The sequence below is a fragment of the Phodopus roborovskii genome, unplaced genomic scaffold (genome assembly GCF_943737965.1).
Source record: "Phodopus roborovskii unplaced genomic scaffold, PHOROB, whole genome shotgun sequence".
NCBI classification, from domain to species: Eukaryota; Metazoa; Chordata; class Mammalia; order Rodentia; family Cricetidae; genus Phodopus; species Phodopus roborovskii.
This window is the reverse complement of record NW_026126418.1, coordinates 66,802,005-66,828,668: the sequence shown is the minus strand read 5'-3', so window position 1 is coordinate 66,828,668 and position 26,664 is coordinate 66,802,005. Positions and strand designations below refer to the sequence as shown.

Genomic DNA, 26,664 nt, shown 5'->3' with positions numbered 1-26,664 from the left:
ATTGCTCACAATCCCCATTGCTCAGTTCTGAGACCATCTGCCAAGACTCAGATCTGTGGCAAGAGCCCTTACCTGCATGGCCTTGTGGACAGGAGACCCCAGGGTGGTACTCAGCTAGAAATAAGTCCTACAAACCCTTCTGGGGCTGTCTAAAGTAAGCAGAAATATTGCTCATGACAGGATCTCACGTACCCAAAGATAACTATGAACTTGTCTTTCTGATCCTTCTACTCTTACTTCTACACCACCATTCCTGGCTCAGTTATAGTTGTTTATTGTTTGTTTGTTTTCTAATTAATTTTTTTTTTTTTGTGAGTGATTTGCTTGCATATATGTATTGACATTACAGGTGAGTCTTTGGAAATCAGAAGAGGGCATCCGATTTCCAGGATGGTTGTGAGCTACCATGTGGGTTCAGAGAACCAAACCTGGAACCTCTCTACAAGAATAGCAAGTGCTCTTGAGCACTGAGCCATCTCTCCAGCCGGTGTGTGTGTGTGTGTGTGTGTGTGTGTGTGTGTGTGTGTGTACGTGCGTGCGCACACGCATGCTTTTTAATGCAAGCTTTCATGTATTCCAGGGTGGCCCTGAACTCTTTATGTAGTCAAGGATGACCTTTCTGGTCCTTCTGCCTAAGTGCTAGGATTATAAACACGTGTCAGGTTTATGCCGTGCCGGGGATCAAACCCAGGACTTACAGATAGTAAGTGCATGCCAGACAAGCACTTACTATCTGTAATACATTCCTAGTGTCCTGACCGAGACGTTTCATATTTTTTACCCCGCTAATTCTGAGATCGTGTGTGCTTGACAGGCCAGCACAACAGGTAGTGTTGAAGGAAAGAGGCAATGGGGAACTACAACTCCCGGTAGGCCCCTGACCCTTTTCACACACTTCTGGTAAAGGGGCCGGGAGTCTTTCTGGGAACTACAGCTCCCGGCATGCTCGGTACAGTTACGTATTTCCGGCGCGGCTGCTGCCGCTGAGGAATACTTACTAAAAAAACCACATTTCCCGGCATACACACGGGCATACATTACGCACTTCCGGCGCGGCTGCGATAGCGCGCCCCCGGCGGCTACTGCGACGACGGCAGCAGTAGCGAGGGCCGGCTCCGGCCTCTTCAGTGACGGGCGGCCAAGCCGACAGGAGCTGGGGCGGGGCGGCGGCGGCCAGCGAAGGAGCGCGCGGCGGCCCGGCCCCGCCCCTGGTCCTCCCGCCAGCCCCGGTGACCTTCACGGGTTCGGGCGGCGAGCGCAGGCTCGGGCGGCGGCGCGATGTTCGTGCAGGAGGAGAAGATCTTCGCGGGCAAGGTGCTTCGACTGCACATCTGCGCAGCTGACGGCGCCGAGTGGCTGGAGGAGGCGACCGAGGACACATCGGTGGAGAAGCTCAAGGAGAGTTGCCTCAAGCACGTAAGGCCGATCTTCTTACGACCTAGTTCTACCCTTGCCTCCTTCCTGGAAACCAGAAACCTAGACTCCTGTCCCGGATTCCGCCCGAGAGTCCCATCTCCACCTAGACACCAGACCTTCGCTTCCACCTGGGACCTTACCCGCCGTGCAACCTGCAGCACCCAGCCGTCGCTCCTCTGGGTCCCGGTAGCGCCTCCCGCTCCTTTTCGGAGCGAGCCACAAAGCTAGGATAGAGTCCGGCCCGACTAATGGGCGAGCTTTATTTAACTTCTGCAATATCCTTAGGTAGTGAAGGCAGTGAGTGAACGGAGACTGGAAGAGAGAAATCAAGGACTCATGGTTTTCTAGTATTAGGGCTTGTTTGATGTTGGGATGAGGTTTTTGTTTTACATTAGCTTTCCCTAGAAGCTAAGAAGTAACTAGATCCCTTCGTTAAGAGGGTTCGCTCCTTGCCCGAGAGCCACCTGCTAGAATCCCCTGGCCTGTGCTTTACTCTTAGCTGTAGTCACTTAAAATAGTCTCACTCTGGGACAAGTCCCTGGGCTTCTGTTTTCTGCTGGGGCAACAGTTGATTGAGTGGCAAGGTCCAAGACTAGGATCTCCTCATCAGCAAGTGATATTTGTAAAGTTTACTTACATGCTGTGAGCTTTGTACTATAGTTAGCTTTTTAGTTCTAAGTAGTTAAGTCTTGGAACTAATTCTTGAAACTTTTCTGTCTCTAAACCACTATCAGTAAAGGTGATACAGATGCCTTTTTGATCCCGGTGGCCTATGGAAATGCCATACCTGACATGATTACTGCTAAAAATTTATGTTATTTATGTTAAAGGTGGCCACAGCTCTTTAGTGGGGACTCTGGAAGCAGCACTGTGATGCTTCTAAAGACAGTCTTCAAGTTTTCGTAGCAGCTCCTTGGAAAGGGCAGTTTAACATCTCCTTTGTGGAGTCAGTCTGTAATGTCAGAGGGCACGAGGAGATCTGATTCAAGCCCCTTTTACAACACACTAGATGTTGAGTAACCATGGGTTTTTGCTTCTGTGGTTCACCTCAAGGAGGCTCACATGGTCAAGGGCAAAATGTATTTAGACCGCTTTCTTGTTTTTCTTCTGAACAAGTCTTGCTATGTAGAAGATCCACAGGCTTAGCACAAGCTGAAAGGTTGGGGACTCCTTGGGCATCTAGACTGTATCCTAGCATTTATGTTTGTTTAGTAATGTGCTGTGTCCTCTGCTGCCTGTTTGGGTTCCGCAGGGCTAAGCTTGGAGTAACTCCAAAGCCAGTGTAAGGATTGAGATAGTCAATGAAAATGTGTTGTCAATCCCAGACCACATCAACATGGGATGTCCCCTCCATTGGTGTGGCATTTTGCTTAACCCACTAATGATGTGGATTTACATAATCGGTGTGGCAATATTTTATATAGGGATAAGAAATGATTCACAAATGCTTGCTAATAAGTTTCAGGAGCAATGGGGTAAATTAGGCAGCTGATTTTGATATGATGTTAATTATTTGTGATATTTAATATTCCAGTTGGTATTGTAGTTGTATCATTTTGAATTTTGTGTGTGTATGATTATCCTTCTTTAAATTGAGGTTTTATTCTACTCTGCACTCTCCAGGTATGAGGATTGAAGCACAAAGGGATACAGCATAATTAAATAAGAAGACTAGAGAGCTGAGCCATCAGAACTGACCCTCCTCCAGGTCCCATCATCCCTAGGAGTCACAAAGCATTCATTAGAAGAGAGGGTTTTCTACAACTGCTGTCTTAACTTGACTTCCTTTTTCCTTATCCTCCTGTGCACACTCATACTGGGGTTGTTATTACTATTACTATTATTATTTGTTCTTTCCTCTCTACCTGAGAGGTGAGATATAGTCTTTTAAAATTTTCTCCTATAGCACTCCTGGGAGTCTACTGCTGTATCAAGGAGGGGCTTAGTATTACAATTCTTAAGGAAATGTATTTGTTTTTTTGCCTTTCCTTTTGTTTTATCCAAAGTGAATTCACCATGGTATTCCATAACTCCCATTGCCTAAGTCTTGGGAAGGAACCCAGCAAACCCTCTTTCCTAAAGGGGTTAGTGGTGGTATGGTATGATAGAGCTGTAGTATGGAGGAACTTTTCTGTAGTGTAAAGCACCTGGATGAAGCACAGAACTTCTCCAAAGTCTAAACTGTCCCAGGTCCTGTGAAGATTCAGGCCCTGTCATCTTTCTTTGATACATAGTATCAGACATGAACAGGAGCTAATGCCAGATACCTCTGGGATATGTGTATGTGAACATAAGGTTTGTAGTGGTGTATAGTGTGATGATCTGCGCTTATGTCTTGTTTTATTTTATTTTTAAAATTGTGTTTCAGACCATATTCTGAACCTGACAAGTCCACCAGGATTAGCTACAGATTTTAGAATTTCAAGCAGTGCACTTAGTATTTCTGGAGGCAGAATGGGTATTACACTCTTAGTTGCTGTAACAGGTACCATATAAAAGCATCTTAAGGGATGAGTTTATTTTGGTTAATGTCTGAAGGGATACAGTTATTTATGGTGGGGAAGATGGCTCTATGGCAGTGGGAGCTTGAGACTGCTTGCTCACTTATCTTTGGATCATGAAGTACAGAGAGGACAATGCTGACCCTTAGTTGGCTGCCTTCTTTTTATTCAGTCTGGGACCCCAGACTATCTGTTGGTGCCATCACATTCAGGATTGGTTTTCTAACCCCCTCACGTAATTTTCTGTGGAAAAGCCTTCAAAGTCACCCAGAAGTGTACCTTATTAATGCCTTAGGCATCTTTCTTTTCCTTCCTTCCTTCCTTCCTTCCTTCCTTCCTTCCTCCCTCTCCCTCCCTCCCCCTTTCCTTTCCTTTCCTTTCCTTTCCCTTCCTTCCTTCCTTCCTTCCTTCCTTCCTTCGTTCCTTCGTTCCTTCCAGATTTTTTGAGACAGGGTGTCTCTGTATAGCTTTGTAAACCAGGCTGTCCTTGAACTCACAAAGATCCTCCTGCCTCTGCCTCCCGAGCACTGGGATTAAAAGCATGCACCACCACCACCACCCAACTAGCCTTAGGCATTTCTTAATTCAAACATTGACATGAATGATTAAATAGCCATTTCTAAGATCAAGGGAAGTTGGCATTCTCTGCTTTTTCACAGTGGTGAATATGTAGGTTGCTGTAAGGTGGGTTCCATCTTACATGCCTCTTAGTCTTAACAACTTTGTTTGTGTGTCATGGTCCATTTTTTCAAAATTGTTTTCAGCCAGTTGGTACATGCCTTTAATCCCAGCACTTGGGAGGCAGAAGCAGGCAGATCTCTGTGAGTTTGAGGCCAGCTTGGCCTACAGAGCTAGCTAGTTCCAGGATAGCTAGGGCTGTTACACAGAGAAACCCTGTCTTGAGGGGGACGGGGACAGGCACAGACACGGACTGTTTCCAGTCTGAGACTTATGGAAGATTCTAGTGTTCTAAAATTCTAGGATCTAGGGGGAAACACATGCTTCAGTGTTTTCTTCTTTTCTGGTTAGCAACCATATGTATAGAGGCTCTTTGTTGAGTGTATGTGTCATGGTATCAAAGATGCCTTCCAGAACATTCAGGAAGGGCCTATACTATGTCCCAAATGTATGGGCCAAAGCACTAGTGAGCCATCTCATTGGTTTTCTTGGGCTTCTTCCTTTCTTACTATAACACTAAGTGACCTATAGCATCAAGAAACAGTTATAGCCCTTGGCCTTGTTCTGAGTTTGGAGAGGGGCCTGCAGATGACTTAGTATGATGTGGTACCTGGGCCGGGGAAGACTATGATGCTGGGCAGTGGTGAACTTGTGAAAACTTGTACAAACTCATGTAAATATACCTGGTGTTGAACACATAGGCAAAGTGGATCCCCGTCTTTGATATGTGGTACTGGCAGTGTGTTCTTGCTCTGTCTACTTGACAGTCAGGTAGATGACGGTATGGCAAGCAGAACTCTATCGTTGGAGATTGTGTGTTTGCAGTCTGTATGGGTGAGTTCTGGAGCCTGGCTAAGATCATGAGATATGTTTGCCAGGCCTCTGCCTACAGTCAGTGGTGGAAGACTAGAAGGGTTGCACAAGTCTCTACTTAGGTAGCTGCTCTAGTCACCTGCAGGGTGCTTTTGGAGATGCTGTCTTCCTCAGTACTACTGGTAGTTTGCTTTCTAGTTCTGTGAGTCCCCTGGTCTACTGTAAGCTGCATCTGGAGTATGGTTATTACTTAGGCCCAAGGCAAACCTGAGGCCAGTTGTGCACTATGCTCTGCTGAGGAATTTGTGGTATTACTTGGGTAGGAGTCACCTCCTTGCTTCTGGAAAGCAGTTTTCTTTCTGTGCAGTTCCTCTGATTTTCCTGTGTCTGCTGAAGAAGAAAAAGCAAATGCATAAAGCAACTGTATCTTCAGATTCTGAAGAGATCACAGACATATTTTCATCTAAAAGTCATTTTCCAGATCTTTTCAAACTGAAGTGATTTGGGTTGCAAGTGCTTATCAGTAGGATCTTGTATTCCCAAAGTCGTAGCCATCCCAGGAGTCTACTGTGAGCTGGTGATAAGCTTGAAGGCTTATTGAAGGGATCAATACTTGCTGACATTTCACTCAGCTTTTTTAGTCTCTGACTGTCATATGCTTATGGATACACATATAGATAACCACATGAAAACATACATACACTATACATATAAACTATACACACACAGAGGGAGAGACACACATAGATACAGAGAAGAAGCCTTGATAATTCTAGGTGTGGCTTGAGGTGTTAGGCTCTGTTATTCATATCACAATTAAATTCCTGTCTATACGTCTGTGGCCTAATTCTTCCCCCAGGGTGCTCATGGGAGTGTAGAAGACCCCAAGAGTGTGACTCACCATAAGTTAATACATGCAGCGTCAGAGCGGGTGCTGAGTGACACCAAAACTATCTTGGAAGAAAACATCCAGGACCAAGGTAAGAAGGCCTTGAGAGATAGTATCTAGAGCGTGGAGCCTACGTACCAGTGACACACATGGTGCTTTTCTGGATTTAGACAAGAGCAGGAGAACCAGGTTGACTCTGGTTTTGTTTATTTATTATTAAAAGAAGTATGGGTTTTGGTGTACTTGTGAAAAATAGCAGAAACCTGACAGACATCTGAGAAGCCAAATGAAAGTGTTATGTTTAATCCTGTTTTAAAACAAAAGCAGACTCTGAAGCTTTGGTGGCTTTATTTTAGTATTGGAAGCACTCATCACAGTGGCCATTTCAGGGTCTGAGTGAGATACTTCTGTTCTGCATACCCTCTTCAATCATGCTTGGTTCTGGGAGGAAGTTTATTTTCTGTATGCATGCTTAATGATGTCATTAATGATGATCTATGACCAAAGCTCAAAATGGAGCAGGAGGTGACCCTCCCCCATCCACCCCCAAGGTGAGCTATGGATTGGCTATAGTTCAGGGTGTTCAGGTTTAGGTTAACCTCACTGGTTTTTAGAACTGAGTCCTTGTGGGAGATGTCCACCAGTGCTCTGTATGGTTTTCAGGGACATGCTGTGCCTACCTCTGAAGCCACAGGTTATCTGTGGTGACCCACCACCACTTCAAAACTGAAGAGGGAGAGCTGGCTTGGCTTAGGAGGGACCCAGAGGAAACCCCTGCTTTCTGACATTAAGCATCTAGCACTATTCTTGTGGTGTGTACCTGTGTGTGCGCATGCAAAGATGTGTATACATGTATAAATATGCATGTGGAGGTCTGGAACTTGTCTATATGGCTATTCTGGCTAGCCAGTTTGCTTTGGGGATTTTGTGTCTACCTCCTAAGTACTACAGTTATGGATAGGCTGCCATGCTCTCCTGTCATTTATGTGGTCCTGGGGATCTGAACTCCAGTCATCACTCTTGTATAGAAAACCCTTAAATCACCGAGCTATCCCCCTTAACTGCTACCCGATACCTTTTGTGTCATTTATAGCTATGAAAGGATAACTGACTTCAGAGATAACTGTTAAATTTTTTTCTAGATGTCTTGTTATTGATAAAAAAGCGTGCTCCTTCTCCACTTCCTAAGATGGCTGATGTCTCAGCAGAAGAAAAGGTAAGCTTCAAAGTTTGGAACTAGCACTCCTCTTCACTGGTAGGTGTTTTTTTTTTTTTTTTTTTTGTGCTTCAGACTTCAAAGTGCTTGATTTATTTCCTGGTCCCATATAGCCCCTCCACAACATGTGTGCCCTAAGGGATCCTTCATCATGGCCAAGCCTGTTCCCGCTTTGAGTGTGTTCGTGATTGGTGTCTGGTGACGGAAGAGGAGAGTGAGGGCATTGTCCTTAGTGGGTGCTTCCTCCTGTGCTACTCTCCAGTGTGACTCCTGTGCCCCTGTCTTTCCCCTTCTCCCAGAAGGATAGTATAGGCAGCTGTAGCTAGGTGTCTGCAGAGAAGTGACAAGCAGCTGTGCACCTGGATAGGCCTGTGTGTGTTCTTGCAGTGACGTCGAGGTCGATGTCCTGGAGTCCATGTTAGAAGGTGATCTGTGGCTCGCACCTTCTTTTATCTGGGACCTTAAGAAAACTACCCACTTTGTTACTTGTGTAGTGGCTGCTCCAGAGCCCATCCACCTCTTTTACGAGGTGCCTGTCTCAGTACCAGATCACACACCTGGTGGGCAGGAAGGATATTTTAAAGATTAATTTTTTTAATTTTTATTTGTGTATTTGTGGGAGTCTGTGTTTCTATGCCTGCAGAGGCCAGACAGGATATCTGATGCCAAAGAGCTAGAGTTACAGATGGTTGTGAGCCTCCTGAAGTGGGTGTTGGGAACTGGACATAGGTCCTGTGGAAGAGCAGCAAGCACTCTTAACTGCTGAGCCATCTCTCCAGGCCCAGGATTATTTTTTTTTTTTTTTTTAAGGGAAATTACCTTTGTTTAACACTTTTTCCTGTTTCAGGGGTCTGGACTTTCTAATTTGTGCTTTGAAATGCCAGGGAGAGTGTTGATATCAGGGAAGGATCAAGCAAACTCTTGGGCTGGATCCATGACCTCTTAGCAGATGAGCTATTTTGGAGTCTCTTCTGGGGCCAAGGATATAGGAGAGCGCCTGGGCTTCACGCCCTCCTTATCTTTGGCCACCTGGCCATGGTGGTGTGGGTGTGGTACAGTCAGGCAGCAAATGGGCAAGCTGCTCCATCCATCTTCACAAGACAGATCCCGGGCCACCCCCTGCTTTCCAGAACTGATGGCAGAGCTCAGATTACAGTTCTGAGTGTTTAGACTTGACGTCTCTGTAACTATTAAGAACATAGTTCTGACCACAAACTGTGTGGCCTGCTGCTTGCTTAGGGTACTTACTCAGGGTACCTAGCTAGTAGCTTTCTAGAGCTGCCTTGATGCAACACAGTACATAATTGCAAATTGAAACACCAAGCATTATTGAAAATTCTAAGTAAAAGCAATGCAATGATTAAGAGTCAAGGAGTACTACAAATCTAACAAAACAAAACAAAACAAAAAAAACCCTACTGGACTCACATTTCCTAAAGGAAGTCATTCATAACTGTTTATAAGTGTTGGGGACAGATCTGGCTGTCTTCTGCGTGTCCACTGAAACCCACTCCAGCCCACCTCTAGTCTTCCAGCTGTTACCCTTTGCAGTTCTCTCTCTGCTTCCTAGATACTCTGCATTCATTCTCTTTCTGCCATTACCAATGTTAGATTGTGGCTCCAGTGATAATAGAAGGTTGGGTGAAGTCTGTTTAGTGTTTCCTTACTGTTCTAGTTTGTGTTTTTATTGCTGTGAAGAGATACCATGACCATGACAACTCTTATAAATAAAACTTAATTGGGGTGGCTTGCTTATAGTTTCAGATGTTTAGTCCATTATCATCATGATGGGGAGATGGTACCGTGCAGGTAGATGTGATGGAGCTGAGTGCTACATCTTACAAGCAACAGGAAGTCAGCTGACTGTCACCCTGAGGGAAGCTTGAGCAAAAGAGACCTCAAAGCCTGCCCCCATAGTGACATATTTCAAAAGCCACATTCTAACAGTGCCACTCCCTTTGGGGGCCATTTTCTTTCAAGCTACCACATTTCACTTCCTTGGTCCCCAAAGGCTTATAGTCATAGCATAATGCAAAAACTATATTCAGTCCAACTTCAAAAGTCCCCACAGTCTATAACAGTCTCAAACTTGTTTCGAAGTCCAAAGTCTTTTCTGATTACATGGCAATCTCTTTAAATATAATCCTCCTGTAAAAATCACATTCAAAAAAGCAGATCACATATTTCCAACATATAATGACACAGGATATACATCACCATTCTAAAATGCAGGGAAGGGAGCATAATGAGGAAATACTAGACAAAAGCAAGACCAAAAACCAGCTGGGCAAACTCCACAAACTCTGTAGCTCCATGTTTGATGTCCAAATGCTCTTCACATATCCAACTTTGTTCAGCTTTGTTTACCGCAGCAAACTTCTTTTTCTTGGGCTGGTTCCACTCCTCATTAGCAGCTCTCTTTGGCAGGTATCCCACAACTCTGGCATCTCTGACATCTTGGGTTTTTTAAAGGCAATACAGGCTTCCACTTCACAGCTTCATCCAATGGCCTCTCTACTAGGTCTCCATTCAGGGACACCCCGACACATGCCTGGCATCAGTGGCTTTATTCCATAACCCATTTCTTCTATCCTTAATTCTAAAGCCAGAACCATGTAGCCAAAACTGCCAAGTTCTGCTGCTTACTGGGGCTGGAACATGGCCCCCCTTGTCCAATTTTATCTTCCCCAGTTTTATGTCTTTGAATGCCCTATAGACCAGGATGGCCTCAAACTCAGAGCCCCTCCTGTCCCCAGCCTCTGCCTTCCCAGTACTGGGATTCAAGGTGTGCCTCACCACTCTAAGCTTTTCTTCAGTTTCTTTTTACAAATTGGAAATTTAGTTGGATGGGATCTTGCCCTGATGTCACCACTCCCTTTATTCCATTTCATAATCCATTTACCTCCTTGAACACAGGATTTAGCTCCATTCCACTTTCTGGTGCCCTTTTCTCTTCAGATATTTTTCCTTAGTCAGCTTGCACCTTTTCATTATAAATCTTCATTAGAATTACTGCTAATATCCACATGACAGAGTCTGTACTAGGTTGTTTTGAGATTTCTTCTGGCAGTGAATTAATCCAAAACTCTTCACTTTAGCCCCAGGTATACTCTTTGGACAAGGGCAAAAGGCAGCCATTTCCTTCACCAAAATATGAGAATATCTTTAGGCAACATCCTAAAATTCTTCTCTGAAACCTATGGCGTGAGCCTTCCAAAGTTCATATAATTCTTAGCACCACTGTCTTCCATGTTCCTACTAATATGGCCCATTAATCAGTGCTCAGAGTCCACTACTTTCCAAACCCAAAGAACCAAAGTTCAAATCCTTCAAACAAACACATGGTCAGGCCTGTCACAGCAATGCTCCAGTCCCTGGTACCAGCTTCTGTCTTAGTTTTTATGACTGTTAAGAGACAGCATGACCACGGCAACTCTTATAAAAAGAAACAATTGGGGAGACTTGCTTACAGTTTCAGAGGTTCGGTCCATTATCGTTATGATGGGGAGCATGGCATGCAGACAAGGTGCTGGACCTGAGAGTATTACATTTTGCAGGCAACAGGAAGTCAACTCACAGTTACACTGAGGGAAGCTTGAGCAAAAGAGACCTCAAAGCCCACCCCCACAGTGACATACTTCTTCCAACAAGGCCACACCTACTTCAACAAGCCACATTCTAATAGTACCATTCCCTTTGGGGACCATTTTCTTTCAAACCACCACACTTACTATTGTCATGGAAGTATTCTTTTCTGCCAGGAGCACAGTGTATTAAGATTTTTTTGGTTTGGTGTGGCACATGCCTTTTTAATCCCAGCACTGATGAAGCAGGCAGGTGGATCTCTGAGTTCGAGGCCAGCCTGATCTACAGAGTGAGTTCTAAAACAGCCAGAGTCAGGGGTAGGGAAAGGCTTTTTGTCTTGGGGCTAGGGATGTGGCTTAGTGTTGAGCACTTGTCTTGTTGTGTCCAAGGCCTTGTGTGTTGTATGAATTGCTTCCCACTGTGCAGCCAGGTCTCTCTGCTTCCTGTGCTGTATGTTGGATTCCTGTTGCCTCTTATTGCCTGCCTTCTGAACTTAGTACTAAGGCTTGTGAGGCAGAAGGCTCAGCTGACCCTTGTGCTTTCATTTCTGAGGTTGTGGGAGATGTGCTTTCATGCATTTGACAGGATTCTGACACTACTGTCATCTGGGAGCTACCTTCAGTTTCTGGGGGCAGTTTGCATGGCCTTCCATCTTTACCAGAGAAGCAGAGAATTCACCAAAGAAGGTTGAACCCCCTTGCTGGAAAGAGTGATATTCTTTGTAAGGGCTCTAGTAGCTAGGGTGGAAAAACCATGTGCTTTTTCTGCATTCAGCTGTGCCATGTGATAAAACCCAAGCCCAGGGCTGATCACTCCTGCTTACATCTTAGTGTCTTTCAGACTTGGGGACTGTTAGCAGGGATCATAGGGCTGTCTGAGTTCTCTTCTGCATAGTTGAGTATTTTCTTGTCCTGCTCCTTTGGTGTGTCAGACTTGATATCACTATGGCATAACACTTCAGGAAACATGCTAGAGTTATTTTGGCTTAACTTTTTAGAAGTTTTGGATCAGCCGCCTTCATTGCTTTTAGGCTATAACAGTGCAGAAACATGGAGGAAGACATGGCAGACAAAAGCTAGTCACTGCATGGTAGGCAGGAAGTAAAGAATGACAGGAAGGGGTCAGGACAAAATACATCTTGAGCTGGGCAATGGTGGCTCATGCCTTCAATCCCAGTACTCAGGAGGCAGAGGCAGGCAGATTTCTGAGTTCAAGGTCATCCTGGTCTACAAAGTGAGTTTCAGGACAGCCAGGGCTATGCAGGTAAACCCTTTATCAAAAAACAAAGCAAAACAAAAAAAAAAAAGATACATCTTCAGCTACTCACTTCCTCTAACCAGGCCTTGACTTCCACAGTTCTGCCATCTCCCTACTTACACTTTGAATCCATCAATGTATTAAATCATTGGTTAGGTCACAGCCCTCAAGAGCTAATTCTCGTTGGAAACACCCGCTCAGACATACCACAGGTATGCTTTACTAACTTTTTTCAAGCCACAGTTGACAGTGAAGATTAACCATTTCATAGGGGTAGGTGAAATGCGACTTGATCTTGGTCTTCAGGCTTGGCATTCCACATCTGACCTGAACTGATAGTTTACTCTTGGCCTTCTGTAAGCACCTCCTTTCCCTGCTCTGTCTGACTGAATCCTGGGATCCCCGTGCCCTAGGGAATTGTGGAACCTCATTCTGCACTCTGAAGTGGACTTTTCCTGGGTTCTGGAGATTCAGATGTTTGAAATCTAGATATTTACCTCTGGATCTTTTGTATATTTTGAGACAGAGCCTTGCTGTAGAGCTCTTGCTAGCTTGTACTTCTATGTAGACTAGGCTGGCTGGCTTTGAACTATTGGAGGTCTTCCTACTCCAGCCCCCAAGTGCTGGTAATACTGATGTGTGCCACCACACCTGTTTTTTTTCTGATTGCTCTTGATTCTTTCTTTCTTTCTCTGCAGCTATTGTTGGCTGGCCTGGCATGTTTGTATCCTGTGGATTTCCTTGACCATATCTTCTAACCATTCTGTAGCCCTTACCTTACGGTTTTGGCTCTTGCCTGGTGTGCACAAGCTGGGTTGGTGTGGCTTCAGTTTGTGGGTAGTGAGGTGCCCACCTCCCTTAACTGTTTCTCTCCTCCTCCCCCCTTGCTCCTCCTCACTACTTCTTTACACCCCTAGCCTCTGAGAGCCCTGGAAGCTTGTTGGCACTTTGTGCCTAGATGGCTTGTGCCAGCTGCTTAGCTCTCTGGGGTAGAAAATTTTTTTGCACCTTTCCTACTCCTCAGTCTCACCTGTTCTGGTTGGTTTGATGGTTTTGTGAGTGGCTGGGGTGAACAAGAAGGAAAGCAGTAGCAGGATGCAGGAAGGTTCTTCCCTTCCCCGCTTTCCCTCCCTCTCCAGCACAGCCTCCCACTCTGAGCTCTCAGGTTTCACCAGACTGTTGTTGGCCAAGGCCAATAGGTAGAAGTGTCATTCTGGCTCTTGGATCTCAGGCCTGTCTTTCCTGGCACCAGTATTCCAATGTCCTTCAGTAGGTTGGTGTGGCTTATTGGTTGTATCCTGTGGGCTCTTGGCATTAACTATGGCCCCAACCCACCCTTTGTGTGCCTTCCCATCTGAACTTGCTAAGTGCTGCTGCTTCTGCTGGTTTGATTTTCTCTCTTCTGCCACCTTCGTCCTTTACTTTTTATTCATGGAGGCTTGAGAGGCCTCTGCCTCAGCCCCACCAAAGTACTACAGGACGGCTACTCTGCAGCCCCAACCTCTCTGTCTTCACCTGCATATTGTTTATAGCAGGTGTTATCATGTCCTAAGCACCCTGTTAGGTTTCTGCTTCCAGTGCTGTGCCTAAAACTTTCCAGAATGTTTTAGCTTAAGGGCATCACAACTAAATCTTAGGAGGTTACTGTTTTCTCTGTGGGCTGTTGGTCCAAGTTCATTGTCATATTCCTCATGTTCTTGGGTTCTTCCTTTCTGATTTGAATCATTTTTCTCTTCAGAAGAAACAAGAGCAAAAGGCTCCAGACAAAGATGCTATCCTCAGGGCGACAGCCAATCTTCCTGCCTGTAGCACAGACCGGACTGCAGTCCAGACCACCATGAGAGATGTGAGTACCAGCCTGGTGTGGAACTTGGGACATGCCCTGTGGGGCAACAAGAAAGCACTTTGAAAGTGCTTGGGGTTGGTGTGGTGACTGGCATTCAGGTCGCTGAGGCAGGAGGATGGCTTGAGCTCATGTTTGAGGCTAACATGGATGTTATAGTAATCTCCCCAACCCTCCCCCACCAAAACAAAAAGAATCTGAAACAATGTTCAGGAACTCTTTACTACTTTTGAACTATTCTATAAATTACATTCTCCCCCCCCCCCAAACTACAAAGATATCTATAGCATTGGACAGACAGATGCTGTAGGGAAATGCAGTGACTTTGCTCTGAATTCTTCAATAAAGCTTTCAGGGAGGAGTCTGAGCTCTCCAGTTACTTTGGACAAGAAAACTAAGTTAAAGTCAGAAGCCTACAACGTGCTTACCTGGGCTAGTCCATGATAAAGTATGCTTGTGTGTGTAAGACTGGGGGAAAGTACCAGCATTTAACTTTATCAGTTCTAGATCCATACTGGTACTACTGAGAGCCACACCTCTCTGGGGTCTTTTTTGAAGAGTTCCATTTGATAAGAGCTTTGTAATTCTTCTGTAGTGACCGGCACATGTGTCCCTCCCTGGTTTCTGTGGTTTCAACCCTGGGTAGGCTCTCAGGAGGCTTTAAGTTTGTAATGTCCCATGCCGGTCTCTAGACCCAGTACCAGGCAGGGGGCTGGTGTCAGGGGGAGGAGTGGGGGGTCTCTGATGTCACCAGATTAGGGTTTTTGTTTGTTATTGAGACAGAATCAGGCTGGTCTTGAATTCACAAAGATCTGTCTGCCTCTGCCATCCAGGTGCTGGGATTAAAGGTGAGGGCTAAATGCCCTCATAGATTTGGAGGGCTATGTCCAGGGATAGAGTTGCAGATCTGATCAAGTTGTTTGTTGGACATTCAGAGAAATGATCTTTTTTTTTTTTTTTTTTTTTTTCTTTCTTTTTGAGACAGGGTTTCACCGTATAGCTTAGGGTGGCCTCAAACTCCCAGCAATCTTCCTGCCTCAGCCTTGCAAGAGCAGGGATTACAGGTGTACATCACTGTGCCAGGCATGATCTCTTTCTTCATTCTACTGCAGTTCCAGACCGAACTCCGGAAGATCTTGGTGTCTCTCATTGAGGTGGCACAGAAGCTGTTAGCACTGAACCCTGATGCAGTTGAATTGTTTAAGAAGGCAAATGGTATGAGTGGGTCCTAGCCTGCACCTGCCAACTGTCTGCCAAAGCCTCAGAATGTGTCCCCCGCCCTCACATTGAAAGCAGGTTCTGCTCTCAGTTGATAGGGGTGGGGGTGTGTGGCTCCTGGCCTGTTGAGTGCATTCCTAGTGTGTGTAAGAGCTGATGTTAGAGCCCGAGTTTTCTGTGGCGCCAGTGATTGCTGAGAGCCTTTGTTTCAAAGGTCTTAGGAACTCTCTCATGACAGTCTTCTCTTTTTTCTCAGCTATGCTGGATGAAGATGAGGATGAACGAGTGGATGAGACTGCCTTACGGCAACTCACAGAAATGGGCTTTCCTGAGAGCAGAGCCTCAAAGGCCCTTCGGCTGAACCAGTATGCTCTTTCTTCCCTTTCTGGAGCTTGGCCTGGGCTTCCCTGTGATTTCCCCCCTCCCAAACTCTGATGGAGTCATACTTTTTTATTATTAATATTATTATTTTAAGTGTGCGTGCGTGCGTATGTGGTTTGAGGGTCTCTGTTACCTATACTGGTCTTGAACTCCTGGATTCATGCAATCCTTTTGCCTCAGGCTCCTGAGTAGCTGGGCCTGAAGGTGTGAACCACAATCCCTGGCTGTTAAGAGGTTTGAAAATCAGTCCATAAATGTACCCTGTACCCTCTAATTAGGAGAGCTATAAGCCAGACTTGCCCCTGGTCTGGACAGGAGTTCTTTCATAGTCTTCTTGTACTTCTGATTTTAGTTACTTACTCAAATCCCATATGAATGCTGTAGACCAGCTGGTTAATGGCTATGTTCTTTGTGCTGTGGACCTAGGACCTCAATTCCTTTGTCCCTTTGTTTTGGGCACATGTCTGTGCTTGCTTTGTTAGGTCTTAGAAGTTTAAAGCAAGGGCTGTGTGGAGGTTTCCATCCCAAGAGATCATCTGCTACAGTTGCTGCCACTGTTCTTGCTGTCTCTGTTGAAGCATGTTGAGCACAGGGGATAGGAGAGTCTCTAATGACTATCCTGGGGGAGCTGAGAAGAATCTCTCGTACCCTTTCAGCATGTCAGTGCCTCAGGCCATGGAGTGGTTAATTGAACACTCGGAAGATCCAGCTATTGACACACCTCTTCCAGGCCATGCCCCTCAAGCAGGGGCAGGTGCTGCAGCTGCCACCTCCACCTCCCCTGAAGCTGCTGTGGGAACTAGTGCTGGAGATGAGGAGGTCCGGGATGAGCTCACAGAAATCTTCAAGAAGATCCGCAGGAAAAGGGAATTCCGAGCCGATGCTCGGGTAGGTGATGGGGACCTCAGCATGAGGTTGGCAATGTGGATGTGTTTTGCAAGGAAGCTGGGAGGCCAGGAGTCTGGCTGGGAGTTCCCATTTAAGTTTGTGGGCAGACTTGAATCCTCATATATTTATTATATGTAATTCATGTTTGGGTCCAGTTCAGTTGACTTCTTTCTGCTCAGTGACATCTCCTGAAAAGCCGAGTGTGCAAGCTTCTGTCTGCCACAAGTGTGCTCCTGCACCTGTTGCTGTGGCCTTTGGGCTGGATGGGCGGTTTCCAGAGAGTTGGAGGAACATCTTGTGGGCTGGCAAGGGAGTGGGGGTGCTATGGGAAAAGGACCCAGGATCCAGGATACTTGTCTACCGCCCCCCTCCCTAGTTGCCACAAATGCACACTTATGGCCCCACCTCATCATTACCACAGGCTGATACTTTCTTGTCTTTGTGTTCTTTATTTCCTCTCCTGCTCTTTGCTGGAGTTGTAATTCTTCCTTTGGCCTTTCACTTTCTTTCGGGTTATAGTTCTGCCCACTCAGGGCTCATGTTATTTGCTCTCCAGATTTTGTCATGTTGAATAAATGGTTTTCTCAGGGCGTCATCTGTGACTTGTATTTTCCTTAGCATTCCATTGGCCAGGTGGAGAGATTCTAGAGATAAATGGGACTTTCCTTCTGCAGGACTGAGGAAAACTGTCAGCTGGGACCTGTATTTAGTCACTTGTCCTGGTATAGTCATTTACAGTACCAACTGTACTTCCAAGGCTAACTTCTACCCTTGACTGTAAAGATAAAACATTTCTGTGCTTTGCTCTTGCTTTAAGCAAGGCTCCCAGTGTCCTTTCCTACCTCATATGTGTCAAGTGTTATCCATTGCCTGTGACTGACTGAAACCTGTGCTGTGTGTGATACTGCTCCTTGGTGAGCAGTGTCCTCTGGTGAGGTGCTGACCAGATTGTTCTTCCCTCGTAGGCTGTCATTTCACTGATGGAGATGGGCTTTGATGAGAAGGAAGTGATTGATGCACTCCGGGTGAATAACAACCAACAGAATGCTGCTGTGAGTGCCAGCCAATTGCATTCTGAGCATCTACTGTCGCCTTTACCTCATGTGGCATGCAGTGGGAATATCTTCTTGTGTTGGGATTTCTACACACAGTTGGTGATGGCACTTTTTATGTGAAATACTAGGGCAGATGTTTCAAACAGAAACTGAGAAAATCCTGGACCCACAATGCCTTTTGTGTGGGTTTTTAACTTTCAAGATGGAATTCCATAAGATGGGAGAGGTGGCGCACACCTTCAATCTCAGCACTTGGGAGGCAGAGGCAGGCGGGTCTCTGAGTTCAGGGCCAGCCAGGGCTGTACAGAGAAACCTTGTCGCAAAGAAACCAAACAAACAAACAGAAAAGATTGAATACCATGCCATGAACACATAGGAACTGCTGCCAGGCTCTCTATCCAGGGTCTGTAACCTCATCACTTGTGTGTGGAGTTGAGGCTCAGATAACCAAGACAGTTCTGGATCCAGACGTTCCAGGCTCACTGGCTTTGGGGAGATACTGTCATACTGGGGTTCTCTCAAGTAAAGCCAGTGTTAGGGACTGTGTTGTGATCAGATTGTCACATGTCAGTGATCAGATTGAATTGCAATGCCAGGTCTGCTAAAAACAAAACAAAACAAAACATGTTGATGCTTCCATCTGTTTCTATCCTGGCTGAATGTGGCCCAGGTTTGTTCACGTTAGGGCCCCTTCCTGACATTGCAGCAGTGGAGCTTGTGGAGAACCACAGAAAGGGACAGGGAAGCCTCAGGTACTTTGAGAAGGAACTAACAGCTGCTCTAATGTTTTTTGGGTTTTTAGTGTGAATGGCTGCTAGGAGACCGGAAGCCATCCCCTGAGGAGTTGGATCAGGGCATTGATCCCAATAGCCCTCTCTTTCAGGCCATCCTGGACAACCCAGTGGTGCAGCTGGGTTTGACAAACCCTAAGACACTGCTAGGTACGTGTGTCTACTTAGGCCAGCTTGGGTAGGGGACACGTGGTGGATGGGTTCTCTACCATAAGACACAGGGGGCTAGTGAGATGGTTTGGGCACTGCTAATGGGCCATGCAGGTTGGATTCTGCAAGGCGTTTTAGCTATGCTTCTGAGAGCCTGGTTCTTGGAAGTTGGGTTCTGTCTTAATGGGATGCAGGGGCTGGAGAGATGGCTCAGAGGTTAAGAGCACTGGCTGTTTTTCCAGAGGTCCTAAGTTCAATTCCTAGAAACCACATGGTGGCTCACAACCATCTATGATGGGATCTGTTGCCCTCTTCTGGCCTGCAGTGCAGGAGTACATGCAGGTAGAACATTGTAACATAATAAATAAATTTTTGTTTAAAAAGTGATGCATGCTGGGTGGTGGTGGTGCACATCTTTAATCCCAGCTCTCGGGAGGCAGAGGCAGTTGGATTTCTGTGAGTTCCAGGCCAGCCTGATCTGCAAAGCTAGTATCAGGACAGCTAGGGCTGTTGCACATAGAAACCCCATTTCGGGGAGGGGGGGGAGTGATGCCAACAGAAACTATTCCTCAATGCTAGACACAGTTCTTAGATGGTTAAGCAATCAGACCTTGGACAATGGAGGAAGTAGGTGTTTTCATGGTTTGTGGCAACGGTAGCAAGGAGAACAGGCAGGCAAGACAAGCAAGAGCTCAGATGCTCAGCTTCTGATTGGTCATCTGTGCTGCTCATCCTTGGGAAATACAAGCTGCACCAAGTATAGGGCACAAGAAAAGCTTGCTGCCATTGCAGGCCCGACAATAGCCAGACAGAAAGCAACTTAAGTGACCAGAAACAGGGAACCGTGTTGTCAATAACACAGTGTCTCCACAAATGGTAAGGACCGTAGAAAAAGAACAGTGTGATGTGTTAGTGACAGTCACACAAGCAGTACTATCCCACTAGCACAGACACCCAAATGCCCGAAGCCAGACACAGTGGCACACACCTAGCACATGGAGACTGAGGTGGGTTGGCAGTACAGGTTTGGGGCCAGCCTAAGCTTCATAGCAAGCAGACCAGCAAAACCTGAAAAATAGCAGCACAATGACACACACCACAAGGGGGTCAGAGTGACTTCTACTTACAAATTTTCTGAAATAAACATATTTTTGGAAAACATAAAGATCATGGGTTTGGGGATTTCTTAACATTTAAAATTAATTTATCTATTGGGAGGGCAGGCCTCAGTGTGCAGGGAGGTCAGAGGGCAACTGGAAGAAGCTGGTTCTCTCCTACTCTGAATTCTGGGGATTGGCCTCAAGCTGTCAGATTTGGTGGCAAGGATCTTTATTCACTGAGCCATTATGCCAGCCCAAGGTAGTTGTTTTAATTTTATTATTAAACACTATTAAAAACATCTAATTAGAGCTTGAGAGAGGTGTGTGATCCCTGCAGTGGATGGCACAGGCAGGTCATCCTGGCTGTTGTGGACCTTCACAGGAATACTGCATTGATGGCACCAGCCTGCATTGCAGATGTGGCCGAGAGCCATTTGCCACGGCTGCAGGCCACTCAGTACTGTTACGCAGGGTGCTGCTGCCCTGCCCTATGAACAGGCTGCAGCTGTGAGAGCAGCCTACGGATCTGGGTCCTGTCCTACTGGCCCAGACCCCACGAGATATAGACTACGGTGCTCGCTCTGGGAGCTTTATTTCAGAAGAGGAGGAAAGGGATGACACTAGCTAAATACATATGTGATAGTCTAAAAAAGACAAGACTAAACACCCAGTGTCAAAAATGAAGGGATTGCTTCTTTTGCCTCACCAAATGTACCTTAAATGTACTCAAATGTACCTTAAAACACACTAACCTCCACACAGTATGATCCATAGTAACACATGAAAAGAAAGCTCAGTCATAGAGTGTGTACTTAGCATGCATGCCAGGCCCTGGATCCCCAGCACACACATAAAACATCCTCTGGTCAACTGGGATCGATATGTAAAATAAAATGAAAAAAAAAATTAAAGAAAATCCTCTGGTCAGATCCCAAGATAGCACTTATTAATTTCTTAAGATCTACAAACAGCCTGGCAAGGGTTGGTAGAGTGATGCTTTCAGTGAGAGGACTAGTGACAATGGTAACACCAAAGACACAGCCACAAATACACAAGTAAGGGTAAACTTTGTAACACACACACACACACACTCTCTCTCTTTCTCTGTCTCCCTCTCTCTCTCTCTCTCTTCCCCCCTCCCCCAGCTAAATGATGGACTTAAAGAAACTAACTTGCCAGGTTGTGGTGGTGCACAACTTTTAATCCCAGCACTCGGGAGGCAGAGGCAGGCGGATCTCTGTGAGTTGGAGACCAGCTTGGTCTATAAGAGCTAGTTCCAGGATAGGCTCCAAAACCACCGAGAAAACCACAGAGAAAAGAAAAAGAAATTTAAAACTCTCCAACAACCTAAGAGGCATCTTTCAAGTTCAAGGAACAGAAGTCTTCTGTTCCCAAAAGCCATTTGATAGGAAACCAGAAATGGGACAATACACACAATAAGCTAGGAAGCACCTGTGTTCAGAATGTGAAGAACTTCCTCAACAATGAGGAAAAGACAAACCTAGAAGGAAGAGACACGAAGACACATGGAATCTGTGATATCACACACTGCTGCTGAACTCCACCTGAGACCAGAGAGCACAGAGACACATTAGGCCCAGGCAGCTATGCTTTCTCTGTGCTCAGCCCTAGCCCTGGGAGCCCCACCCACAGGAGCCCATGTGCACTGAGGGACAGCAACAAGCTTCTTAAATGCAAGGAAATAACCTACGTACCACCACACAGCAGAACACAGTCATCTCTGGCCCACAGAATAGTGTACCTCACAGAAGTAGCCTAAAAAGTGATGCCACATTATTAAGGTTGGGACAAATGACAGAATATGAGAATGGCCAAACCCTACAGGAAAGCCAAGGAAGGACAGGTCCTCAGGGTCATTGCCACTCTTGAATGCAAGAGGATGGGTGATGTATGGGAATAGCATGTGAAGGCTCAGAGGAAGTAGGAACTAGATGGGTCAGCTCTCTGCAGTTACAGGTCTAAAATTCTGAGGAAAGGCCCACCTTGATTCAGGAGACTACTTAGCCAGGGCCTGTCTACAAAAACATTCAAGAAAAAAAATGTGCATGTACACAAACACAGATAGACTTTTCTTGCCATCATCCCTGAACAATTCAGAATCACAACCACTCTGTTGGCATAGTCTCATTCTTAGCTCAGGCTGGCCTGGAACTCTCTGTTCCTCTCTGGGACTGCAGGTGTAAGCCACATCAGTTTCTATGCTCCAGTATGAAAGACCTGAGTATCTACACACTCCCTGGAATCAGTACTGTGGACACTAATGATGACTGCTGTGTGGGAAGAGGTTTCAACAGGGTCTTGCAATATGCCCCAGGCTGGCCTTGACCTCCCAATTCTGCCTCTGCCTTACAAGTGTTAAGATTATAGGCATGGCCACTAGAACGGACACGAGTGGCATATGCATAGCTATTTAGCTCTGTTACTTTTTTTAAAAGATTTATTTATTATGTATACAATGTTCTGCCAACATGTACACCTGCATATCAGAAGAGGGCATCAGATCCCATTATAGATGGTTGTGAGCTACCATGTGTTTGCTGGGAATTGAACTCAGGTCCTCAGTGCTCTTAACCTCTGAGCCATCTCTCCAGCCCCTGCATCACTTCTTTTATGTATTGTCCCTGGGTATTAGACATCTTTTACATGTATATGTATTCCTATATGTGCAGATGAACATGTGTCTGCGCCTGTGATGCTAGAGGTGAACCTTGGGTGTCATTCCTTGGCTGCCCAACATGTTTATTACATTGTTTATGTGTGTGTGGGGAAGGCATGCATGGACATGTGGAGGTTAGAGGATAGTTTTCAGGAGTTGGTTTTTCCCCTCCACCTTGTACATCCTTGGAATTGAACTCAGGTCATCAGACTTAGGAGCAGGGAGCAGAACCCTTCACCTGCTAAGCCATTTTGCTAGCTCCCCCCACCCCCTTTTTCTTTTTTTCTTTTTTCTTTTTCTTTTTTTTTTTTTTTCTTTTGAGACAAGGTCTTTCATGGAAATTGCTGAGTAGGTTTGGCTGGCTAGGCAGTAAACCCCAGGATCCTCCTGTCTCCACCTCCCCAGTACTGGGATTGCAAGTGTGTGCTCTTGTGGCCTACTTTTTATATGGATACTGGTGATTAAATCAGGTCCTCGTGCTTGCATGGCAAGTGCTTTTATCCACTGAGCCATCTCTCCAGTCCTAATTTTGTGAGACTTTAGAAAATCAGAGTTTGCTGGGTGTGGTGATATACACCTTTAATCCCAGCGCTCTGGAAGACAGAGGCAGGCGGATTTCTGTGAGTTCCAGGACAGCCAGGACTACACAGAAAAACCCTGTCTTGAAAAATCAGGAGCAAAAAAAGGAAGGAAGGAAGGAAGGAAGGAAGGAAGGAAGGAAGGAAGGAAGGAAGGAAGGAAGGAAGGAAAGAAGGAAGAAAATAATTTTTCATTTTGAGGAAATGCTTTGTGACATTTTTATTTTTGTGGTCTAGTGATGGACCCAGGGCCTGTGTGCTGAGCAAATGATTACTGTTGAGCTGTACTCCAGCCTTCCATGAAGTGTTCATTATGCTTGAGCATGTAGGTTTTTCCAAGTTGATGGTGTTAAGTCTGCTGGAGTATATATGTTCAAAGGGTTATACACGTGGCCGTTTCCTGTGGTGTCTGGAAAGGAGGGTTGCTGGTGGCTTTCCAGAATTGAGGTGCTATGAAACTAGGCTGTTGACTGCCCCACTGATGGTCTGTGAGTTGGAGTCCTGTGAGCACACTGGCAGTCCATGGCTTTGTCAAAGGTGCAAGCAAGGGCAGCTGACCACCCTGCTGATGAGCCGTAGGTTGGGGCTGCTATGATCTCATTTACCTCCCTTCTGATGGCCCCTGAGGTCTTTTATTCTGTATTTAGTCAATGGCTCAGGCACTATGGTTGGCTCTTAAGGGTGAGTGCCAGGGTCAGCAGTGAGCACTTTTTGTCCCTGCCGCCTCTCATTACAGGGCCACTGGGAAGGGCTCAGTGTGCTCATTTGGGAAGGGCTCAGTGTGCTCATTTGGGAAGGGCTCAGTGTGCTCATTTGGGAAGGGCTCAGTGTGCTCATCGGTGTTTGGGTGCTGCCACTCAGCTCTGCTGTCTTTCCACAGCATTTGAAGACATGCTGGAGAACCCACTTAACAGCACACAGTGGATGAATGACCCAGAGACGGGCCCTGTCATGCTGCAGATCTCTAGAATCTTCCAGACACTGAATCGCACGTAGGTGGTGCCCACTGTGTTCCTTGGCTGTGCAGCCTAAGCAGCTTCCGAGGCAGTGGGCACAGGGCCCAGCCGGGATCTTGCCTGGATCACAGCTGCAGTGACTCTCCTTCCTTGACCTTACTGCTTATCAACTTCTGCCACGTGGTTTGAAAGCCTCAGTCCTAGCTTCTGCCAGGTGTTTACAGGAAGTGGCTGTTGCACTGGGAAGGTGAAGGATTGCTGCCCCATCCCCTCCAGATGCTCTGCTGGGCTCCTGAAGTGCTACTTGAATTGACCCTTAGATGATTGCTTATGGAGCCCACTGTATTTTAAAGAAGGCATGTTCTGATCCAAAGCGTTATGTCAAGTGTGCTAATTTAACCAGAGTGACTCACAGATGACTTTAATAAATAAACCCTTTTCCTATTTTTGGTTGTGTTACCCCACAGCAGCAAAGACATCACATGTATTCCCCTAAGCTGTTTGCATGCCGCCTTTGTCCAGAGCAGGTGTCATAACCACTTTTTTCTTTTCAAGACAGGGTTTCTCTGTGTATCCCTGGCTGTCCTAAAACTTGCTCTGTAGAGCAGGCTGGCCTAGAACTCAGAGATCCTCTTGCCTCTGCCACTCAGAGTGCTGGGTTTAAAGGTGTGCCCCCCACCTCCACCCCAGCTTTCATTGCCACTTGTTTACATTGGGAATCTTGATCTTCTGGGCCGGCCTAGCTCAGATTGAGTTTGGGGACGATGACATTGCTGGAACCAGGCCTTTTCCCCTAGGTACAGCTGGTAGAACAGGGAAGTCTCCTTATGCCACTCTTTTCTCTCTTTTCTTAAATATTATATTTTTATTTTTAAAAATTCAAATGTGTGTGTGTGTGTGTGTGTGTATACTCATGGGTTCGTGTGTCTGCACATGCGCCTTGTGTCACAGCGCATATGTAGAGATCAAACCTATACAGGAATTGGTTCTTTCCTTCCACTGTGGTCCCAAGGATCAAGCTCAGGTGTCGTGCTTGTGCAGCAATCACTTTTTATTTTTTAATACCTTCTGACTCACCTTGCTGGCGATGAAGGAGTCCCCGCTCAGTGTCACTTTGGAAAACTGTCTAGTGTGTTTAAGCGTCTATGAGACAGCTGCACCTGCCAGACCTCCACCTCCCAGGTACACATAGCCACAGCCTTGGCACTCACCTTGTTTCTAGGTGCTGGGGAAGTAGCTCGGTGGGTGAAGTGCTTGCTATATAAGCGTGAGGACCTGGATTTGAATGCCTAGCACCCATGTAAAAAGCCAAGCGTGGTGGCACATGCCATGCCTGTGATCCCAGTGTCTGGGGAGGGTAAGTGGAGTTTTGATCCTGGAGGCTAACAACAAGATGGAAAGTGATAGAGGAAGATACACAGCGAAGACTGCACTGCTGCCAGTTCCATGCCAGGGGGACAGGGGACCTTCCTGTCTGCCTAGTGTGAGCCGAAGAGTCAAGTCAGGCATCAGGGACTGTGAGGGAGAAGGGAGGGTGGAGAGATGACCCAGTGCCTAAGAGCACTTGCTGTTCTGGCAGGGAACTCAAGTTTAATTCCCAGCATTTATTCTGGGTAGCTCCAGACTCCAACCCCAGCTCCAGGAGATCTGGGTCCCTCTTCTAGCCTCTGTGCACACACCCAAATATAAAGGGGCTGTGGAGGCCATGGGAGTGTCCTGTACTTGGGGATAGGTCCTAGTGCTCTCTCTGTTTTCCACAATGCTAGTGTCCTCAGAGTGACCAAGTAGACAAGCAGCTGTGCCCATGTGACAGCTTGAGAAGCTCTGCAAAGGGGTCTTCACTTGGAAAGAGTTGATTTTCTGTTTGCTTGTTTTTTTTAAGAGACAAGATTTCTCTGTGTAGCCCTGGCTGTCCTGGAACTCACTCTGTAGACCAGGTTGGCCTCAAACTCTGCCTGGACTCTGCCTCCTGAATGCTAGGATTAAAGGCATGTGCCACCTCCAACTGATATGGCTGTTTTTTCTGCTAGTGTTGTCTTATGTGGCCCACTGTTAGCCCAAGGCCTGAGGTTGCAAATGTACTTTCTTTAATCCCAACCTCTGGTATGCCTAGAACAGTGTCTCTACTGGGTTGTAGTTTTTACATGTTAAAAAGAATGTTGAATTGTTAATGATGTGTGTGAGAGCATGTCTGTAAGCCACCGTGCATGTATGAAGGTCAGAGGATACTTAGTGGAGTCCATTTTCTTCTTCACCCTTACATGAGTTTCAGGTATTTAACCCAAGTCATCAAGTCCACCTGCAAAGATTTTACTTGCTGAACCCCCCCCCCCAGCTCTGGGTGGTAGTTTCAATACACTGTGGAGTTCCTGAAAGACCCACAATGATGGTAACCACTGGCTGCCCTGGGGCCTCAGAGAGTAATTATCCTACTGCCAGATTTCCACTCCTGCTTTGGCCTCTGGTGAGTGCACAAGGCATCATTGTGCTGCCTGCTACTTGATACACAGCCTCTTGTGGAGCCTTTGGGTGGACATTGTTGGGTAGTCATTGTTTAGGGATGGTGATGCATGGCTGGCAAAGCATGGAATTTGTCATTCTATATGTATACTTGAAAGCTGGGACCCAGAGAGAAGAAAAACATCTGTGCCTTGAGCTGGCTTTAAGCTCAG

At 46.2% G+C, this 26,664-nt stretch overlaps 1 protein-coding gene across 1 annotated transcript; it reads left to right on the top strand.

Annotated features, from left to right (window-relative positions):
- Positions 1–1,069: 1,069 nt before the first annotated feature.
- On the top strand, positions 1,070–24,436 carry Ubac1 (UBA domain containing 1). The gene is made up of 10 exons (XM_051184877.1): positions 1,070–1,416; positions 6,268–6,388; positions 7,440–7,513; positions 14,094–14,201; positions 15,311–15,413; positions 15,673–15,781; positions 16,454–16,685; positions 17,651–17,737; positions 18,543–18,681; positions 23,917–24,436. The coding sequence occupies exons 1-10, from the start codon at positions 1,279–1,281 to the stop codon at positions 24,030–24,032; spliced, it is 1,227 nt and encodes a 408-aa protein (XP_051040834.1). The 5' UTR covers positions 1,070–1,278; the 3' UTR covers positions 24,033–24,436.
- The last annotated feature ends 2,228 nt before the right edge of the window (positions 24,437–26,664 follow it).